This window comes from Lampetra planeri, chromosome 38 (genome assembly GCF_965212315.1).
Source record: "Lampetra planeri chromosome 38, kcLamPlan1.2.h2, whole genome shotgun sequence".
In the NCBI taxonomy this organism is placed as follows: domain Eukaryota; kingdom Metazoa; phylum Chordata; class Hyperoartia; order Petromyzontiformes; family Petromyzontidae; genus Lampetra; species Lampetra planeri.
In genome coordinates this window covers 9,986,489-10,007,518 of record NC_136144.1, presented here as the reverse complement: position 1 = coordinate 10,007,518, position 21,030 = coordinate 9,986,489, and the positions used below count along the sequence as shown (strand labels likewise).

The 21,030-nt window shown below is 51.1% G+C and overlaps 1 protein-coding gene across 2 annotated transcripts in view; it reads right to left on the bottom strand.

The window, feature by feature from the left end:
• LOC144731287 (uncharacterized) overlaps nucleotides 1-21,030 on the bottom strand; it is a 70,452-nt gene that overhangs the window by 28,078 nt on the left and 21,344 nt on the right. For both annotated transcript variants that reach the window (XM_078612337.1, XM_078612336.1), the window contains exons 18-32: nucleotides 19,854-20,063; nucleotides 18,989-19,024; nucleotides 17,887-17,958; nucleotides 17,143-17,208; nucleotides 15,428-15,472; nucleotides 14,948-15,019; nucleotides 14,346-14,390; nucleotides 11,993-12,028; nucleotides 9,786-9,821; nucleotides 8,856-8,900; nucleotides 7,833-7,865; nucleotides 6,087-6,149; nucleotides 5,878-5,913; nucleotides 3,506-3,586; nucleotides 1,467-1,535 (exon numbers count right to left, since the gene is read on the bottom strand). In XM_078612337.1, the coding sequence (XP_078468463.1) occupies nucleotides 1,467-1,535; nucleotides 3,506-3,586; nucleotides 5,878-5,913; nucleotides 6,087-6,149; nucleotides 7,833-7,865; nucleotides 8,856-8,900; nucleotides 9,786-9,821; nucleotides 11,993-12,028; nucleotides 14,346-14,390; nucleotides 14,948-15,019; nucleotides 15,428-15,472; nucleotides 17,143-17,208; nucleotides 17,887-17,958; nucleotides 18,989-19,024; nucleotides 19,854-20,063 (945 nt within the window). The remainder of the gene's footprint in view (nucleotides 1-1,466; nucleotides 1,536-3,505; nucleotides 3,587-5,877; nucleotides 5,914-6,086; nucleotides 6,150-7,832; nucleotides 7,866-8,855; nucleotides 8,901-9,785; nucleotides 9,822-11,992; nucleotides 12,029-14,345; nucleotides 14,391-14,947; nucleotides 15,020-15,427; nucleotides 15,473-17,142; nucleotides 17,209-17,886; nucleotides 17,959-18,988; nucleotides 19,025-19,853; nucleotides 20,064-21,030) is intronic.

Sequence of the window (21,030 nt, the reverse complement as noted above, 5' to 3'; positions counted from 1 at the left end):
CTTCGTAATTATAGTCACGCTATCTTGCGACTTTTACGAAAGTCAATTTGAGCTACCGCAAGAAGGTCGGGCAAGACAGCGAATTAAGTATAAGAGCAATTTTGAAGATTATTATGCTTCTGGGAGGGAGCATCCAATGCTAAATTGGTGAGCAAATCTCACGGACAAGAGCTAAACAGAAGCACGGGTGACAACGTTGTGCAGCTTCAGGAGCAGCTCCAAGTTGGTACTCGGCATCCTGCGTCAGTTTGCGATGTGCAGTAATACTGACGGCTTGAGGTCCACCTGGCAACATCGAGCGACTCGCTTGAGGCACGCTTGCCAACGCTCCACTTGAAGGCGTTGGCAGCGTTGGAATGTAACGTCCCTGCGGTGTGAGTGGCCACTGTGGATAATGAGGTGTGTGGGCCTATGCTGCCGTGCAGCGAAAGTCTGAAACTCACAAAGCCAGCGTCACGGCTTCCCTTGCACTAAAGAGGGATTAAGGCAGTTGGGCGAGGGTTGGCCACGTTGCTGGCAGCACTTAAATGTTTGATGGATGCTCCAAAAAAGTTTATGCCTCCAATTTTCTTTTCGCAATCCCTTTTTATGGGACTGATATATAAAATATTTAAACAAAAAGTGTAATATTTATTCATGGGAATATCACAACAGTTTTTGCTGTTTTTCCAAGACAGTCTCCAGCCACTGTGGGCGTTGCTAGTTACTCGGTAGGCGTCTGGACATCTTCAAAACTATAATTATGAGGCCAAGAGAGACACCCGCAAAAATGTGGACGAAATCCGTCGCATATTGGAGTCCGAATTTTCTTCCCTTGAAAATGGTTACACGCATGCCGATTATGCTGACGACGGAACATTTAAATACTTTACACACAAGGACACTAACAGGCGGCTCAGCATCGCCAATAATTGTGCAACTTAATATAATCACAGTGCTGTAGAGCTTATTTGATTAATGACGAATCGGGAGGCAAACTACGCGAATCATATCTGCATTCTGACCAATAGCCACTGGGAAACCTAATCTAACTAAACTATTTTTATTTTACCAGGTAAGGGCCCACTGAGTTCATTGGTTCTTTTTCAGAAGCGACCTGACCACAAACAAGAGCTAAAATAAGTTTGCTCATCGTGTGGAAATTTGCAGCAGCCAAATACTCTAAAACGCGTGATGTCGATTTTAAAATGCGGAGGGAAAAACCGTAGGACCCGGAGAAAAATCCAGACGACCACGGGGAGAACATGCAAATTCCAAATATACAGCAGGCGTCAGGGTCTGGATCATACCCACGACCTCCTGCATACCAAGCGAGAGAGTTAACATCTCACCACCGCAGAAGCCACCCAGCGAATGAATTTCGCCACCGTGGCAAACCATTCGCTAGATGGGCCCCCAACAGCTTCCACGGTGAGGCTGTGCCCTCTACGTGGGAGATAACGGAACGGCGCGGGGAAGGTGCGTACCATGCCGGGTGATCCGATGGGGCCCATGTCTCCCTTGGGTCCTCGTAGTCCAGTGGGCCCTGGCATGCCCTGAAAGAGAGATGACCGGCACAGTGAAAACAACAACAACAACAACCAACAAAACTCAGTCGACAAGTATTTCCCGTGAATGTGGCCGCCTGGCTTAGGGGGACAGAACCATGAGTTGGCAGCGCTGGGAAGTTGGGTTCAAATCCGCGGTTCGGCTGTGCCCCTGATAATACCGGGTTCTCAAGTGCATTGAGTTGGTGGTCTCAGCTCTGTCACCAATAAGGCCACAGAGCTGATGGTCTTAGCCCAGTTACTACTACTGACTGCACACACACAAAAAGGTCACTATGTAAAGTGAAGTTGCTCAAATTGATTTGTTCGCCAAATTTGGCAAACTAATTATTATCTAACGCTGAGAATGCAATGATATAAATGGTGGTTCGGCTGCCGTTTGGCAAACACTTGTACAGCAGGGCACGTGGGCGAGTGTATTGTCACATAGTGCGTGGATATGACAAAAAGACACTCAAATTAATCTCAGTAGTACTCCTGTGATATCATCTTCCACGGGCTGTTCTCTACCACACAGGGCTACTGCCCTGCCAAAAAGATTCAAATGGAAGCATCTTCCGAATCCTGACACAAGAAGCCCGTGGCACAATTGTAAAAAAAAAAAAGACGGGAAAAATTTCGTTGATGTCACAATTCACAGAAAATTTACTTTCAAATAAATCTACATCTGCTTCCGATGCCGCTGGTTGGCGGTGTGTCCGGTAGCACCAACAAAAACCTCGGAGTCCATCGCCCGCCCCCCCCTCCCCCCCACGATGATACGAGAGAACTGCTAATTATGCGGCATTAACATCTGCCCCCCAGCGTAAGAACAATTCCTCCTGTCTTTCTGTGACAAGTGAAAACAAAAGTAGAATCTTTAAAAGGTCCTCGTGTGGTCACGCAAATGGCAAAGAACCGGGAGGTGGGGGGGGGCGTCAGGTCGTAAAAAATACTGCGCATTGAACGTTCTGTTACAGGGCATTACGATCATTAGCTCGGACAATCTCTGCTCCGCGTGGGAATAAAGTCTGAACTCATTGAACTGGGATCTGGGCCTCTAAGATTGAGCTTTGGCCTCTGCGCCACGAATTTGAATGCCGGCTGAAGCTGCAATCACGGGAAATGGTCCACGCATTTAACGAATAAAGTAAACGTGATTGCCGCGTAGTGTTCTTAATGCTCTACGTTGTACAGAATGGAACACATGGCTGAAACTCGATGTAGATTTCCCACTTGAGCTCCGGTTAACCGTCGGGAGCTGGCGCTGACATTTCTGCACGAAGCAATTCCGCACACGCAGGGCTGCACTTTCTCACTGCGCTCTTTCCGGCTCGCCGGTAGGCTGATGCAGGCAAGTGACTCGTAGCCACAGCCATGCAGAGCGAGAGAGGCATAATCGACGTTGTGTGCCGGATTGCGGAAATATTTATTGCGGGTCTCTGATCCGGACAGGTCCAGCTGAAATTGAGCGTCGCACACAGTATATCATTACTTTATGAAAATGGTCAGGATGTAACAATATGCCGGCCAGAATGGGAGCTCGCGAGTAGCACTATCCCTCAATAGTTTGCGACAGCCTATATGGAGAATCTGTCTTTTTTCCATATGTACACATACGCATGCTTCTATACGAGCGTGTACGAGTGTGCGGGGAGCGGGAGTGTCGCGGATAGCGCACTGCGCTATGAACTCGGCGACTCGAGTTCGATTCCTGCTCACGGTCAACACCGGTGACGATTATTTGAACCGGTCCTGGGCCTCCCCTAGGTCGACTCATCCACAAATGTGTACCTGGTGCGGTGTCTAAACATCGCCGCTGGCCACCACCAACCTCGCTCACAGGACTTACCCCTAAAGTCTGTTCAGGCTTCATGGAGAGTGTATCTGAGCTTGTGCGCGAGTGTATATGTGAATATGTGTGCGTGAGCATCTTCGTTTGTGTCAGAGTGTATGTGTGTGTGTGTGCCATGCATCACCATTCGGCCTGGTATCCCATCCTGCCCTCTCAGTCCGGGGCTGCCATCCCTTCCCGGAACTCCTGGCTGTCCCGGTTTCCCCTGACACACAAAAAAACACACGGCAAACACATGGCACACACGAAAGACAAAGATCCCCCGTGTAGCCTTAACAGACTGTTGGGGCAAGTGCTTTTAGTGAGCACCTATGAAGGCCGGCACGGCACACGAGGGGGTGGGTGGCCAACACCACGCCCGGCCGCCTTTGTCTCTCTAGTGGCGATGTTTGCACACCGCACCAGGTACTCATTTAAGGCTGAGTCGACCTAGGGGAGGCCCAGGACCGATTCAGATAATCGTCACCGGTGTTGGCCGTGAGCGGGAATCGAACCCGGGTCGCCAGGTTCATGGCGCAGCGTAGCGCGAACCGCTACACTACCGTTCCCCACACAACGCACACACTTACAAACGCACACTTACACACGTACACACACACGCACACCCAAGCAGCCGTCAATCTGCCCCGTTCGTAATTGGGTCTGGCCTCTGCTCCCGCTCGTTTAGCCAAGAGCGCTCGCCCTAAGTGTTCCCTAGGAAGCTCCCGTCCGCCTGAAAAATACTCGGCGGGGCCGGACCGTGGAATGAGTTTCGATGGGATTAGCGTCCCAGCGCTCGCCTCGTGATGTTCCCGACAACGCCAATGTGCTGGCGTGCGGCTTCGGCGCTGGCGCGAGGCCAGAAGGAACAAGACATGCGCGATGATCAGATGGCCGAGGATTCTTCTAAACGTCATCTATCTTCGGCTTTTATTTATTTAGTCGTGCATCCATCTATATATTTATTTATTTATTTCAATCTCACTTGCACTGTCGAGTCATCTCGTACAACGAATGATTTGATGGGTTAGTGCAATGCTCTCTTTGTGGCAGACAATGGCCCATGGAAGCGGACATCGCAGAATCAGATTTGAAGTTTTCGTGACTGCAAGGATTCAAACTCTTTGGTTTTTTCGGTAAAGTCACGAAGGTAATTTTTTTAAAATAAATTCAATCACGACGTTTCGGGCGCAACACAAGCATACTTCTTCAGGCGGGGACAACTTAACGAAAGCACATTGCTTAATTTATTTAGCGAAAGCACACCGCTTAAGAGTGACACACTTAAGCGTCGTGATTTAATTTATTTTATTTTTTTACCTACGTGACTTTACCGAAAAAACCAACGAGTATCGCAGAATCACGTCTGAGATCCCCTCTCGCAGTGACCTCTGATCCACACAATCAGCGCAGCACTTTTACAACTCCCTCGGCCACTGGAGAGTAGTGTTGTTGTTGTTGTTGTTGCATGACACCCAAACTGATATTTGCTGTATCTCTGCCAAATTAAGTGCGTAACCGACTGAACGTGATTTCTTTTGACGCGGTCATTGGTGACTGGGGTGAGACCATCAATTTACGACACTTATCGTACTCCCACATGATCCGATTTTATCACTCGATCTCCACCAGGGACATTATCTCAGGCGCCTGTTACTTATTCTGGCTGCCATCATCCGCCCTCGCGATGTATCACACCCAAGCACAATATTTTTCCCCTTAGCGGTTCGTCACGATGATCATCATGATCATCAGCAGCAATGTTTACTACACACCGCATCCGGTACTAATTTTGAGGCTGAATTGACCTAGGGGAGGCCCTGGACCGGTTCAGATAATCGACACTGGTGTTGGTCGCCGGGTTAGTATAGCGCGGCGCGCTAACCGCTAGCAATCCACACACACACGCGCGTACGCTGACCTAGCAGAGCTGGGTCATTGTTCCAACACGGCCAATATGTGTCATTTGAGCAACTCAGTCACCTCCGACCTTTACTCAATGCACGGACGGGTAATCTTTGCATCGCGAGCCTCCGCCCTTCCGTTGGGGTGTTCAACAGGCCTGGGGGTCGAGTCGAGGTAAGGCCCATTTAAGCGCAAAGGCCAATCGCCATCAAAGTTGGCTCCTTAGAAGTGTTGGCTCAACGATGTCAGATTTTTCTGGACAACGGAGCGCTATGCTTTGCCGCACAAGGTGAAGTCAGATCGCACGTGACCAAGAGGCCTTTTTTGTTGTTTAAATACGTACGTATCATAAGAAATATAGGCACATATATTTCTTATAATAGCACGTGGATATTTTGGTCCCAACATAATTCAAAGCCTAGAGGCAAGACGTTGCAAAAGGAAGGCTGTTAGTCGCGAAAGAAGGCAGGAAGCATCATAATCAGACAAGGCAACAGCATATCTCGAAAAACTAAAATAATATCAGAGGCCAAAGAATAAAATGACAAGAATGGAGGAAGGAGAGCCCTAACAAGCCCGCTCAGATTTACAAAAAGCTAAATTCGTAGTGACCTTTGCTCCAGGCGCGCCGCTTTCACCGCTGGGTCCCTGCGCAAAGAGAGAAACAAAATGAAGACAACAAAACCGAGACGTGTCGCGGCGAGGCCACGCCATCGCTAACATGTAACGAAGGAAGCGTTCTCGCCGATGATCAGTAACGGAACGCGTGGCGGCGGTGGCGACGGTGGCGGCGGCGCTGCGGTGGCTCGTGTGGGACCTACGGGCTGGCCCAGCATCCCTGCCGCGCCGGGGAGGCCTTTGGGTCCCTGGGCCCCAGGAGGGCCCTGCCGCCAAGGGGAGAGAAAAGAAGCGTTAACGGATCCATGCACGCCGCTTGCACAGAGAGCACCCGTCAGGGTTAGCGAGCGGTGCAGTGCGCGAAGGAGGTGATGTGAACAATTGAAACATTGTTTTCTTTTACCAGGTAAGGCCCACTGAGCTATATAGCTCTTTTTCAGAAGCTACCATCCCACAAATGATCTGCCAAATACTCTAAACGTATGTTTCTAAATGTCGGATGGAAAAAAACAGAGGACCCAGAGAAAAATACACACAACCACGGGGAGAACTTGCAAACTACAAATATACAGCAGGCGTCAGGGTTAGGATCGAACCCACGGCCTCCTGTATACCAGGCGAGGTAGTTAACATCTCGCCACTGCTGCGTGGAATGTATCACACCTGGTTGCCCTTATCTCCCCCCCCCCCTCCCGTACCGATGTTTACACTGCACCAAGGCCATATTGGCCTCGGGGTCAAAACCATGTTACTTGGTTTGTAGTGTAGTCCATTATCCCACAACAACACCACAAGCCACACAAAAGACTGCCCCCCACGTAGCCTTTCCCACATTGTGTTGCCACGTGCTGTTAGCAAGCAACTGTTAAACTAAACTCTTTTTTAAATTTTACCAGGTAAGGCCCACTGAACGATACAGCTCTTTTTCAGAAGCGACTTGGCTACAAATAATAGTTCAACGAAGTCGCTTATCATGTGGACATTTATAGCAGCTAAATGCTCTTAGGGATAACACGCCAGCTCCAGACATACAGTAATCGTCAGGGACGGGATCGAGCTCACGAACTCCTGTATACCAGGCGAGGGAATTAACATCTCCCACCGTGGCACCAGAGCCGCACGGCTCACGATGCGGTAGCGTGGCGGGCAACCGCCCACGCCTGGGTGCCTTCATCCTCCGTGTTGTCGCGCTGACGCAACGCACTGGGGACACGCTTATGAAGATAAATTTGCCCAGGACGAGTTCAGACTCCCACTGGCCCTAAGGTCAAATTGCTAGACTCGATAGAATAAAAACAGGAATACAATTGGTGGTTTGGCCCAGTGGCTATCAGGCAGGGGAGAAGAGGAAGGTTTTCAGCCTGGACCTGAATAGAGGGAAGGGAGTTCCAGACCAGAGGAGAGAGCAACCCGCACCCTCCCCCCCTACCACCCACAACTAAGCAAAGGTAGACTGGGGGCTTGGACAGAAACAGGACATTTCCCCTTGTGCCAAGTAGTCTCTTGAAAGGATAATTTACTCAATAAATAAATAACATCGGCAAATCCAAAGTTATTTCCAAGTCAAAGTGATTTCTTTTTGAGATGCGCTTCGGGACACTGCTGATCTCTTGTTTGTAGCCACTGGGAGGCAGTGGTGGAAGTTCCACATTGCTATGGCGAGTGCAAGTCTCCCCCACAGGACAACATACTGTTGACCTATTGTATCAATGCCCAAAAAAAGGATAATGGGCTGAGTCAACCGCACCCTCCCACCACCATCCAGGATTTGACCTCGCAAACCTTCGGATTGCGAACCGCTCGCTCCACCGCTGGAGCACACGTGCGTGGATCTCATTTTCTCATTTACGAGCGGAAGACGCTAATGTGGGCTCAGATGCAGGCAGAGGGCAGAGGGCAGAGGGTGGCAACGGCAGCACGCCGCTCACGTCTGCCAAGTTGGCACCTACCGGGATCGCCGGTCCAGCCAAGCCTTCATCTCCCTGCACACGTCACGGGAAGCAACGGCGGGTTTTGTTAACGAGCTTACAGTCCCGTCTGTCTGTGAAACTAGTTAGGGGATTTTGTTTTTCGTTATCAATTTTTATTCCGCCCTGAGACAAAGTGTCCATCCGCCTCCCTCCCCACCACCAAACCCCACCCCACTCACCCCACGATTTCTCAAAGCCAGAATTTCTGCCAAATTATACTGAAAACTCAAATAAACCCTTATGGTATTTGTGTGCAGTCACTGGCCACTACCCAGGGTTGAACCCAAGATTGTAGCGGTGCCAGCCAGTGGCTAATCCACCGGGTTGGGGGGCAAACGTTACTGTGATCATTCACGTTACCTTAAAACAGTGGTTGTTAACATTTACTGCAGCCTGAACCCCTTTGGTTCTCAGATAGGGCATCTCGCACCCCCAGGGGGTGCGTGCACCCCAGGTTAAGAACCACTGCCTTAGAACAAGAACATTCATAGGCTCATGTAATGTTTTGGGCAATAGCCATTCTTCCTGGTCTGAAGAGAGGCCACTGGCAATCAATGTTATGCGATGAAGCTATTTCCATTCAGATCTCATCCAGGAAAATTGCTCTGAAAGCTAGAGTTGCAAAGCCCATACAGGCATCTTTGCCACAATGAGGGCAAGCACTTTAAATGCCCCGCAAAGAGCATCTGTCGCATGGCGATGTCTACCCATCAGAGCCGAGGCCATTAATCCGCGATGATTGAGAATGCACTTGATTCGTGCGTGGCTGTAACACTGCCGTAGCAGAGGCGCTGCTGCCTGAATGTGAAGCCGAATTATTTGGAATGAAGCAAACAGTGGCGGCCGTTGGCTCGAAGGCTTTGGTGCCGTAACCGTGACAAAATGTGTAGTAGCCACGGCTCTGGGATGAAACCCTAGGCCTGAGTTTGGACCCAGGATCTCCACCGTTTGTGCTGTGGTCCCTCTTCAGAGGGCAAAGCATGCAGGGTTCCAGTTCATCACCTTTGCTCCAGGAGGTCCCTGAGGTCCTTTAGTTCCTTGGGGGCCCTGAAAACAAAACATAAGAAATGTTATAAGAAATGTTATTCAACTGTGAAAATTGCACACACACAGCCCTTTTGCCGATCTGCTGCCACCCCAAGCCGTGCGGGTCTTGGTCGGTTATTTGAGCATACTTCACCATGCTGGTGAAGGCACGGAGCAAAGTACAGCACGACAATTGATTTCTCTACTGCCTTGCCCCCTAGCTATGCGGCAGTCTCCACAAGCCCTGTCAAGCACGGTGGTCGCCCAAGCCAGCACTTCTCAGGCTGCTTAGCGATTGGAGATGCGACAAAATCGGCGCACTCTGGGCGTTTTAGTTATCGGCAATGAAAATAAGAATTGCTATCTAATTATCCAACGAAGAGGCCCTACTCTTTAGACTGCTGGGCCAATCCACCCCCCCCACCCTGAGCACAAGCCTTTTCTTTTCCACATGAAGCCAGCCCGCTAATTTATTTGGAGTTTGCATGTTCTGTCTCTCCCCGTGTCTCTCCCCGTAGCCGCTAAAAATGTCTACGTGATAAGCCACTTCGTTGAGCTATCATTCGTGACTAAAGGTCGCTCGCTTCTGAAAAAGAGCTATGCAGCTGAGTGGGCCCTAAAACGTTGTTTAGTTTTCAGATAAGTTTAAGGAATTGGCGAAAAAAATCCCAATGTAGCGGGACACCTCGTGAAAAAAAAAGCCTTGCTAGACTCGGTGAGGTTTTTTTGCGCGTATATAAATTAAAAGCCACGTTATTCCAGCCTTTGCATGGTGCCAGTAATAGCCCTGTAGAGCGCATACATCTCCAGCGGTAGGCGTAGTGGAACGGAAAATCAATGCTTCCACATTACGGTGTAAATGTATTAATCAGCGGCAGGTACAATTGACGCGTGTTTTGCTCGTACCGGGATGCCCGAGGCTCCGGGATCTCCCTGGGCTCCCTGCGAACAAACACCGACCACAAATCACGCGCGTTAAAGGACACCCATCCGGCCCATCCGCCCACTCAAGCGCGAGCACCGGCGTCACTGAGAATCCAACTCGTGGGTGGGTGCGTGCGTGCGCGCACAGAGCCAGGCCAGACGACAGGACGATTGAGGGAGGGGGATAAAACTTTACTGGGCCCTAAGCTCAGAGGAAAGGGTAAAAATAAAAAAGAAAGTTCAATGCTATTTATTTTGGGATGGCCTCCCCCGCCCAATTAAAGTTACGTAGCAGGACCCTCACATTTCTCTCGACGTGGCCCGCCCACAATGCAGTGCGTCACCGAGGCATTCGTGTCTCTGAAGTAGCCACTGCTGGATGAGGGCCCACAACACCCCACACCACAACACCCCACACCACAACACCCCACACCACCCCACAAGCTGTCGACCCAACACATCGCTGCATCTCCGCCTCGGACATCCTCTCCGGCGCGTTCCCTTCCTTGGTCTGCCACTCATTTGCAAGTCCTATCCTTCGTCCAGAATCCCTCCTATAATTATTGACCATGTCCTGGCCAAATCCTTTAAGATTCCTCAACAACTGAATACGATGTCTCCACACCCGTGTTTGTTCTCGAATCCACGCGCCCATCTATCCGTCTCCGAGTAAAAATTCCACGTACGCTACGTCCCCACACAACTTTGGTAACTTTTAATCGGCTTGAGCTCGCTGACAGCAGGTCTGAAATGCCTTGGGGGGAAAACTGAGCTTTGCTATTGGGAAGCGTTGTACCAATTTGCGTGCGACAAGAACGTGTTTAATCAGGTTATATTACCTGCTCTGTCGACAAGTTGTAGCAACCGGCTTCTGAAAAGCCACACCAACCTAAAGTTGGAATTATGCCTCATTAATTTATGCGTATGCATTTAACTACTCTCAGAAACATTTTAATAAAAAAAACTAATTTCGAAGAATACAAAGCAACTGCTGTCACCGCAAACTTCTGGATAATTTGTTTACACAATTACGGAAAGAGCACAACGCCAGAAAGAAAAACGCAAAACCCACCCGAGACGACTCAGCAACAGCAATGCACTATGAGCAAAAAAAAATCGAAAAACACTCTTTCCATTTCCGTTAAAGTTGGCCCTAATAAGCTTTGTCCTGCAAGCCCTTAGCGTCCACGGGAGACCAATTGCTTCCGTTCCACCTCATCCTATTTCCTGACGCCCACGAAGCCTCGCATTGCTCGCGACTGCGGCTCTAAAGACCTCTGGGGCTGCAAGCCGCAGCGGCTGATTTGAAGACGGAAATCCGACGAGCGACGCAGGGAGGTGAGGAGGCAGCCTCCGTTGGATGTTTGTGCCCACAACAATCCCCACTTTCGTTGCAAAGATTTGTGGCTCTGCGTGGGGAGGCGGGCGGCGTTCTCACGTCAGACGCCCAGCCCATTCCGCGGAGATCACCCGCGGCCCGGTGAGCCAAGCGGTAGTTTTTTTTGGAGGTCCGTCGCTTTCGTTGAGCGTGCGATCCATAAATAATAATGATTCCCAGCAGGGAGGGAGGTGGGGGGGGGGATGTGTTTGGTGGTTAAGAGGAAGGGGCCGACTAGAGCTATTCTCCGAGGATATTGGCAGACAGAGCCTTGCTGGATGGCCCGGCAGGCTGGCAGGAGGCACCCCAAGGGCGGGTACCGTTCACCTGCTTCTGCTTGATGTCTTCTGACACTTGGCTCGGGCGGCGGCGAAGTGGGGGGGGGGGGAGGGTTGGGGAAACTGGGAATCAAATGCCTCTCCTGTGGTTGGCTGCTCTCTTCCACGCACCGTGGCACCAAGACCCAGTTGCGCTCCTCGCTTCAAGCCGATCCACCTGGTGCGAAGCCGCGAGGTTGCATTCTACGATTTCAGCGGCAGCTGGGAAGGAATGTTTAATGGCTTATTTGGGATTGTTTAGGCTCGAGGTGGGCAAGTAGCCGCAGGGGGTCCCCGTGTTGAACGGAGAAGGGAGCCTTGTGAAGTTTGTTTGTTATCAACAGAAGCAGACAGCATACGGCTCGACCCCTGTGTGTGTCAAAAAGTTTGGGATGCAGCTGGCCCACTCGCCTCACGAGTGTCCACTCTCACGATTCAAACGCTGCATACTTCTCTTTGCCACAGATCGGCTGGGAGGAGGGAGCGGTACTCACGGCAATTCCTTGCAGGCCCCTTTCCCCGCGTGCACCCTGGGGTTTGTGGAGTAAAATGAGAAATCAGAACAACAAAAAGCACACACGCGCAGACGCACATATACGGATGCACAAAGACAAAAATCTCCCCCGTATAGCCTTAACGGACTGTTGGGGCAAGTGCTTTTAGCGAGCACCTATGAAGGCCGGCATGGCACACGAGGGAGTGGGTGGCCAGCGCCACGCCCGGCCACCTTCGTCTCACCAGTGGCGATGTTTACTACACACCGCATCAGGTACTCATTTAAGTCTGAGTCGACCTAGGAGAGGCCCAGGACCGGTTCAGATAATCGTCACCGGTACTGCCCGCGTGCGGGAATCGAACTCGGGTCGCCGGTTTCGTAGCGCAGCGCGCTAACCGCTGCGCCGCCGCTCCCCATACGCGCCCGCACGCGCATTTGCACCAAACATTCAACTCCATCAAATCAAATGGCTCAATTAGATCACATCAACGTTTGTGAAAATTTGATCCAATTTCCCAATTTCCGCGTGTCGTCGCGAAGACAACAGACGGTAGCGATTTTACAAAATAACAATTACGGAGCGGCGTGTCGACGCGGCTGCAATTATCCCTGTCGCCCCGCGCCTGACGCGACACCCACGGGGGGCCGCAGTGACGCAAGGGGGCGGAGAGGGGGGGGGGGCAGGGGGCAGGGGGGGAGGCGGGCACCAACTCGGGCGATGATTTTACAATTTTATAAATAATTCATCTCCCAGCCGCTCGCAGCAGCAGCAGCATCAGCAGGTGTTTGTTGGTGCGAAGCTGCGAACGATGAGCCGAGGAGAAGCTGGCAGAGGCGCAATGCTCATCGCTCACTCTGAGCGCCGTGGAGCAGAGAAGGTGAGATGTTTACCGCCTCGCCTGGAATGCACGAGGTCGTGGGTTCGATCCCAACCCTGACGCCTGCTGTATAGTTGGAGTTGACGTGTTCTTACTCTTAGTTTTTTCGGTAAAGTCACGTAGGTAAAAAATGAAATTAAAATTAATAAAAGTAATAATATAAATAAAATAATAAATAATAATTATTTACTTTATTTATATTATTTCCTTTATTAATTTTAATTTCATTTTTTACCTACGTGACTTTACTGAAAAAACTGAGAGTATGAATCCTTGCAGTCACGAAAGCTTCAAATCTAGAATTTACGTGTTCTCTCTCCCCGTGGTCGCGTGGATTTTTCTCCGGGTCCTCCAGTTTGTCCCTCCACGTGGAAAAGCAACGTGCATTACGAGGGTATTGCTGCTACAGATTTACACGCGATAAGCCACTTCGTTGAGCTATCATTTGTGGCCAGGTCGCTTCTGAAAAAAGAGCTATGCAGCTCAGTGAGCCTTAGCTGGTAAAATAAAAAATAGTTTAGTTCATAATTTAACTCTCACCGATCCACCCCCCAGCCCGCCCCCCTCTCTCTCTCTGCTTTCAAGTTCCTCCTCCAAACTTTCAATGTCATCCACGTTGCGATCGGACGCCCTGAAACCTCTCCGTTTCACTCCTACTCTCGCTCGGTTCACTCCCGTGTGTCCCTGCGCTCCGAGACGCTCGTCGCTGTAGTGATCTACGTGGGCGAGGTTCAACTCCTGTGCCAGTGCGGCGAGGCTGCCCCGTGCCCAGGCGGATGCAAGCAAGGGAATCAGCAAGCAGCGTGCAGGTGAATTCATAATGAACGATGAACAGTCGAATTAATGAAAGCTCCTGAGGGAATGAACACGGAACACAAACACCAAATGTACACATATACACTCGCACACGAGATCACGTGCACTCCCCGTGTGGCCTGTAACGGACTGTTGGGGCAAGTGTTGTTATAGCAAGTAACTATGAAGGCCGGCAGGGCACACGAGGGGTTGGGTAGTCAACCATCACCGCACGAGTCAACATCGGGGAGGCCCGGGACCAGCTAAAATATCCGCCACCATTATTGGTCTTGAGCGGGAGCAGAACTCGGGTCGCCGGGTCCGTAACGCAGTACGCGGACCACTACACTACGGCTCCCATCATATACACACACACGGTGAAAATCTGGGATCACAGCAAATAAACTGAACAGCGCCAAACGTCGGCTGCGGCTCTTTCGAAGCGAGGGTGGCGGCGGTGGTGCGCCAGTCCACACCACGGGCAGGCTGCGACCTGACCCACGGCTCGCGGGACCGTCGTCAAGCGCAGGCGGGAACAAGCGGCCGTTCGTCCAGCTCACTTGAGCCGGAGCCGGAGCCAAGCGTGAGCCGAGCCGTGGCTATGAGAACGGGCGTAAGGATGGCACGAGCGGCACACGGATGAATTTGATCTGAGGTGAGTGTCCCGCGGTGGCTCACCGGGGCTCCATCCTTCCCTGGGGTTCCCGGGGCTCCTGGGCTCCCCTGAAAGCACAAAAATGCGATCGTTCAGAGGTGACGATTCAGGTGAGAAGCACAGATGTGGCAGCATAGAACTACAGTACAACGGGGGATTTTGTCAGGATCGCCAATCGAAGGCATGAGGTCGAGCGCATTTCAGGTGATTTGGTCAGTGTGCTAACCGCTGCGCCACCACTCCATAAGTTATGTTAAGGGAGCAGCTATTAATGTCAGAATGGTGAGCAAGGGATAGACATCTTTGAAAAGAGCTTTATAGCTCATCGGATTCCCCCGGTATAAATACATATTCTGATTCTGAAAATAACACCTGGTCTGCTTCATCTCCCCAAGCGCTGACATTCACACAACGCACACTCGTTTAAGGCTGAGTCCACCTAGGGGAGTTACCAGGATTGGTTCAGATATCACGCAGCCACCAATATTAGCCATGGCCGGGAATCGAACTCAGTTGACCGGGTTCGTGGCACGACGTGCTCACCACCGCACCAACGCCGCCCACTGTCCCCTCACCGCACCACCAACCACCAGCACGCACGGAGCACCGGGGCGCCCACACTCACAGCCTGGCCGTTGCGTCCTCGTGTTCCCGGGTCGCCTCTCTCCCCTCTGTCTCCCTTCGCGCCTGCGTCTCCCTGTGGCCAACACAGAGCAGGAGACAAACACAAAGATGCCGCCGCGTGGCCTGTGAACAGGCTGTTGGGGCGTGTGCCGTTCGCGAGGCCATTGCCACGCCTGACCGCCTTTGTCTGCCCAGTGCTGATGTTGATACACTTCACGAGGCACTCATTTTTAGGCTGGGTCGACCGACCTCAGGGAGGCCCAGGACCGTTTCAGATAATCATCGCTGGCGTTTGCCGTGAGTGGGAATCGAACTCGGAGCGCCCACATTAAAATCCCGCGCGGAATCTGACCAAGTTAACGGGTACATGTTTGTGAATGGAGTCTTTCGGGGCAAGGAGCGCGAAATCTGTAAACCCGTAATGGTGGCATTCCCTTATTATAGCCAGCAGCCAGGGTTTCAAATGCGAATTCGACCGTACCTTGTCTCCTCTCGGCCCGTAGTCCCCAGTGCGACCACGATCTCCCTGGGCGAAGAGACACAAAAGGGGGGGGGGAGGTGGGCGTCAGTCGAGCGCGCGGTTACCGTTCACACTTCGCTGGGCACTCACTTTGTGAAGTCGCCCCTCATTTGCACCGGGATCTGCTTGCCGCCGAACAGGTCGCGCGCAGGGTCGCGTTAAGTTTTGACTCTGCAGAGCAGATGGGAAACTTTCCTTCTTGTTGTTGTTGTTGTTACGCTGGGCAGCGACCGACTGGCTCGGAGTTATTTTTTAGCGCGCGGACGCACGCACTGTGCACGGACGAAACAGGAATTTAAATTAAACGAGCCCCACGTCTGTAACGATGCCCGTTAGGCACGGGGCCCTGAAATGCGGTCGTTATCTCGGCTGAGCCTCGCAGGATTTGAGGTGCCGGCATCCGGAGAAACGGACGTGCTGACCGGCAGCAAGGCAAAGTGACGTTTCCACCGCACCAAGGGCAATGATTTTGTTAATCTCCAATTTTATTTCTGCTTGCGCGATTGGCGCCATGCCACAAGAACCCTAACGATCAGCAGTGCATCACGGTGTGTCAAGAAACAGCCCCCTTGCAACGTGATGTCACGGATTTTTTTTTAACCATTTCAATACAATTTGGCCTATAAGCATCACTCATCGCTCCGTGTTAAAGAATGGCCTGCAAGAAAGTGATATTGCCCAATACACTTCTGAGATATCTTATCCACACTCACTCTCTCACGTGCCCCGCTGTGAACGTGTTTGTCGCATGGCGGCCAAACTGAAAGTCCCAATTACTAAGAACCAGAGATTTGGAAAGTCAAGTGAAATAATTGAACGTGGATTTTTCTTTATTTTTGCGTGCAATCATTGGTGACCAGGCTAACACCATCCACTCGGAAAACTTAACCATGTGCTACTGAACTCCAGATTTGAATCCAGCCATCCTAAGCTGTTGGTAGGCAGGCAACAATGCAACATAATGGAGGTTTTTTTGGGGTTAAATCGCGTAAATATAAATGTGTCGTTATACCCATCAGCACTCGACAATTCGTACTGTTCTTCATGTAAACAAAACATGCCAATTAGTTACTCGTTCAGCACACCCGTGTGTTGGAGTAAACCCACGACATTTTTAATTAAGAATACGGCATTTCGCCAGCAATTACAACCAGCCTCATCAAGCGACAGCCAGAATTGTGAATACATCCTCCTGTTCCCATTATGGATAACATTATGGATAATATTGGTCGCGAAAAGCCTACGTATTAAACTAACAATGCAACCATTCAAGGATGAAAACACATTTTCACACTCAAGCTCGCCACACATCCACAAAATCTCGTGCAAGAGAACTGGCTGTTATCATGTTATTCAAAATGACGTAACGCTACATCCAGGCTCGTGAAGCAAATGCAACTGTGCAAAACGAGACAGAGGAGTTCAAGGTGAATGTCTCGCTCGCGCCACTGATGATTAGAAGGGCCTCCACCAGAGTGAGCTCTGGAGAGCCCCTCTGAAGCGGTGGGCAGAAAAAAGGCAAGCATCGATACAGACTGAGAGAAAAAGACAATCGAGTTCTTGCAGCGAATCGCGTCTGGCTCTGACGACACGGCGATTAAAGAGCCGGCCAAGCCGCTCGCCAGCGGCTCCTCAGCGGCGACAGCAAGCGTCCGGCGGGCCGAGGGGCATCTCACCCGCACGCCGGGTCGTCCCAGCGGTCCAACCTCTCCCCCCTTGGCGCCTCCGGGGTCGACCGTGCCCTGGAGGGACGACACGCCGCCAGCGCCGCTCTTGAGACACTCTCTCGAGACGCCGGCGCTGCGCAAGACAACTTGCACGGCGTGGAGCACGGACTGACGGCAACCAGTGGCACCACGTGCTCTGTGCAGTACCAGCCCTACAGGATAGGGTGCGGGGGGTGCCGGCCCTGGAACGGGGTGTCAAGGGGCCATGGCACTCTGGTTGACCCCGGAGGTCACGTGACCGGAGGTGTCTAGCAGGGGATCCCCAAAGGGGGGCTGGGGGAACCACGTGTGTAGTTTGGAGATCCTCCTCAAGAATTCGAGAAGGTGGTTGTGGCTAGGGGCGGAGCGAGCCCCGCCACACAGAATAAAAAGCCGGGTCCTCAGTGGGACCGGCTGCTGTTGTGATCCTCAAGAATCTACGTTCTACACCCTACGTCCGAAGACAAGACCAACATGGGACCCGGACCCAAGCTGGGGTCCCGTCCATCATAGCTACTCCCAGTGTAGTTAGCCTGGTGGACCACCACCATAGGTTATTATCTGGTAAAGGGGCAGTTACCCCTTTGTGTTAGTGCGTTGGTATTAATAAATGTGTTGCCTCCAAACAGTACGTCTGAGTCTCCGTTTGAGCCCACTACACATACGTAGCGTAAACACAACCATTGTTGCAGGGAGTTTATAGGACGCCCTCACCTTTCGGCCGGATGTCCCACGGGGTCCTGGTGGTCCTGGTGATCCAATGGGCCCAGGAATTCCGTTCCTGCCCTGAGCGCACAGAGCGGAGAGAGGCCTTGACCGCGAAACAGAGATGCCAGCAGCGGAAGGAAGCAGCTCGGTGCACAGCAGAGGTGAACCAACGCATCGGGTTCCCTCATTGATAGCAAATGATCCTTAAGCTCACGGGTGCATGCATCGCGTTGCTTGTGTCAAAACATACGCTATTGTATTGGATGTGATGAGTTCAGATGACCCCTTGCAGCCACTAGAGGCCACAATGTTGAACAAAAAAAACCATTGAATCAACTCGCAGCCACGAATTGAGAAAATGCATCGAATTGCCGGAGGTGAATAATTAATCAATAGCCATGATCATTCCACTGCTGGATGATGGCCTTCCCAAGCCACCGCCATTTCTCACGATGCAACGATTGTAACAACGAAGTGGCAGCCAAGGAGTTGGATGCGCCCGATAGGACGTCCGTCTGTCCACTCAGCAGACTGAGCAACGAAATCAGTTCGTATGCAGGTGTTCGGTAGATTATCACATCGCAGGAGCGTGAGAGGTGGCAGTGGTCTGGGGAGGCCTTCATCCAGCAGCAGACTGACCACGGTTGATGATGATGATGGTATGACAATCATAGTGCACTGCGCTCGGCGTCACATTGCGCAAGCGTTGACAGTCCGTACGCGCGCAGCGCTCGACACACCCGGTGAATGTCTGTTTTTTTTGTTGTTTGGAAAACGAGTGAGAGACTCCATCACAGACCTCGGAGAAAACCTCCCCCCGCCGGCCGTTCATGCCGACGTGCGAATTCAGCCGAGCGGTTTCATTACCGAGTACGCAGCGCTGGAATTCCGCTACGTCGACCAAGTCGCCTGCAGCCGTCCTCAGAAACAAGGCCATTGCCCCCTGCCCTCTGACACTACCCACATGTGACGGCGTTACTAACCAGAGTTCAACAAATCCCGGCCATCGCGCTTGGGCCCGGCTGTTGGAATTTGGAGCAATAAATCGCGGCCGATTTGGTACTGCGGGGACGGCGCGGAGCGAACCGCTCGTTGACGATTTACTCACGGCGAAGCCTTTGGCTCCTCTGATGCCTTGATCACCCTGCGAAATGAAAAAAACACAATTAGAAAGTTACTTTTCGATGATTTATGCATCGCTGAGAATCCCCAGTAATTTTCGGGGGGGGAAGCAATTCTTGGAACGTTTGGCAAACGACTGCGATTGTGAGTTTACTTTTGGCCGAAATACATTTTGCGCACCAACGTCGCACGGAGTATCGCATTCGACGTCGACTAAATTGCTTTGGTGAAGGATTTCACTCTTAGTAGCCGTGAGTCACTCTTTTAGCATTACTTTAAAAACAGCTTCAGATATTTCATTTTCTACAAAGTCACAACTTTGAAACTTGTATTAAGCGTTCACTTTAAAAGAAACAGTTTGGTTGAACACACGGTGATTCATTTTTGTTGCAGTTTGAGCTTCTTAACTTTAGTTAAAGCGGTTCATTAGCGGTGCTGAATGACGCATTCATACGCTCACGACGATTACGTCTGTTACTAAAAATAATACACACACATTCAGTGCAAATTATGTTGACAGTATGAGTGGGCTAACGAAACAAATCTTTACAAACGAGACGAGAATAAAAATGTAGAGCTTTGCACACTGGGAGTTAAAAACAACACGAAATTATTTGTGTTGTTTCTTATGCCATTTATCCACAATATATGTATGTTGTACTTATTTTGCACGGTACGTAGCCAACCGTGCTAATCGGAGGTGCATGGTAAGGACAACGAACGAATCCCCATTGTGCCGAAGCAGACGGCGAGTAACGCGTTACGGCCACTACGCCCGCCGCAGTATTAACCGGGGCGGTCGCGGGGCTTGAAGCGCGACGCTCTGCAACAACGAGCGGCCAGGGCCTCACCTTCCCTCCCGGGCTGCCCCTCTCGCCTTGCTCGCCGTCCCGGCCGGACACGCCGAGCTTGCCCGCCTCTCCGGCGTCGCCGTTCTTCCCCCTGGGCCCACGGGGGCCTCGTACCACCCGGACAGGACCCGGGATCCCTGGGGGGCCCGTCTCCCCCACCATTCCAAGCTCCCCCTTGTCGCCCCGTGGCCCAGGAAGGCCCTGGGCCCCCTAGAGAAAGGCACAAGTGCGGGACTGAAAGAAAGATCTGAGACCGGTGGGGGAAGAAGCCACGAAGTTCACAAATAGTTTTATGAATATAGCCGCGACGACTTTCATAAAGTTGGCCCATCAACTAAAAATTGTAATCGAATTATATTTTTATTTTATTTTTTTGCGGTGGATTACTCGGGCCTGGTGAATGCGGGGGGCGTAGACGTGCAAGAGTAGGATGTGAAAACTGCACAGAAACAGAATCTCATTATATATATTGGGGGAATCCGATGAGCAATCAAGGTCTTTTTTCACAGATGTCCAGTAGGGGCGGGTCAGAAAGTTACAACAACAAACGATACAAACACACGGCACGAGTGCAAAGTATAGGAAATGTAAGCAAATCACTAACAAAAAACTTTTAACAATTTTAATTTTACCAGGCAAGGCCCACTGAGCTATTAGCTTCTTTTTGTAGAAGCGACTGTGGCCACAAATGATAGCTCAACGAAACAGCTCATCACGTGGAAATGTAAAGCAGCCAAATATTGTACATTGCCCTGCAGTTGCCTATAACACCTGTTTAACGAACGGTGGGCACCCCTCTATTGACGATCAATCGTGCTTAGCTTCTGAGCTCTGATGACATCGGGTGCATTCTAGGGGATTTGATCAGAGGTAATGGGGTTCTCTCTCACCTACACAAAAAATGAATGAGTCTACCTCCCTCTCTCCTCCCCAAAGTGGTAAGACTTCACATTGATTAATTACAAGATAGGTGGTAAGACAGTGGGGTTATAGGGGCTTTTACATTAGCAATCAAGGTGTGTGTTATACAAAAAAAAAACATACTAATAACCAAAATATTTATCTTACCATAATAAGACACCATTTAACGACCGGGAGGTCGTACGTGACAGGGTAAAGTGTGGGCACTACCACCTCTTCCAAGATTCCTGGCCAGCGTGGAAGAGTAGGCCAAGCA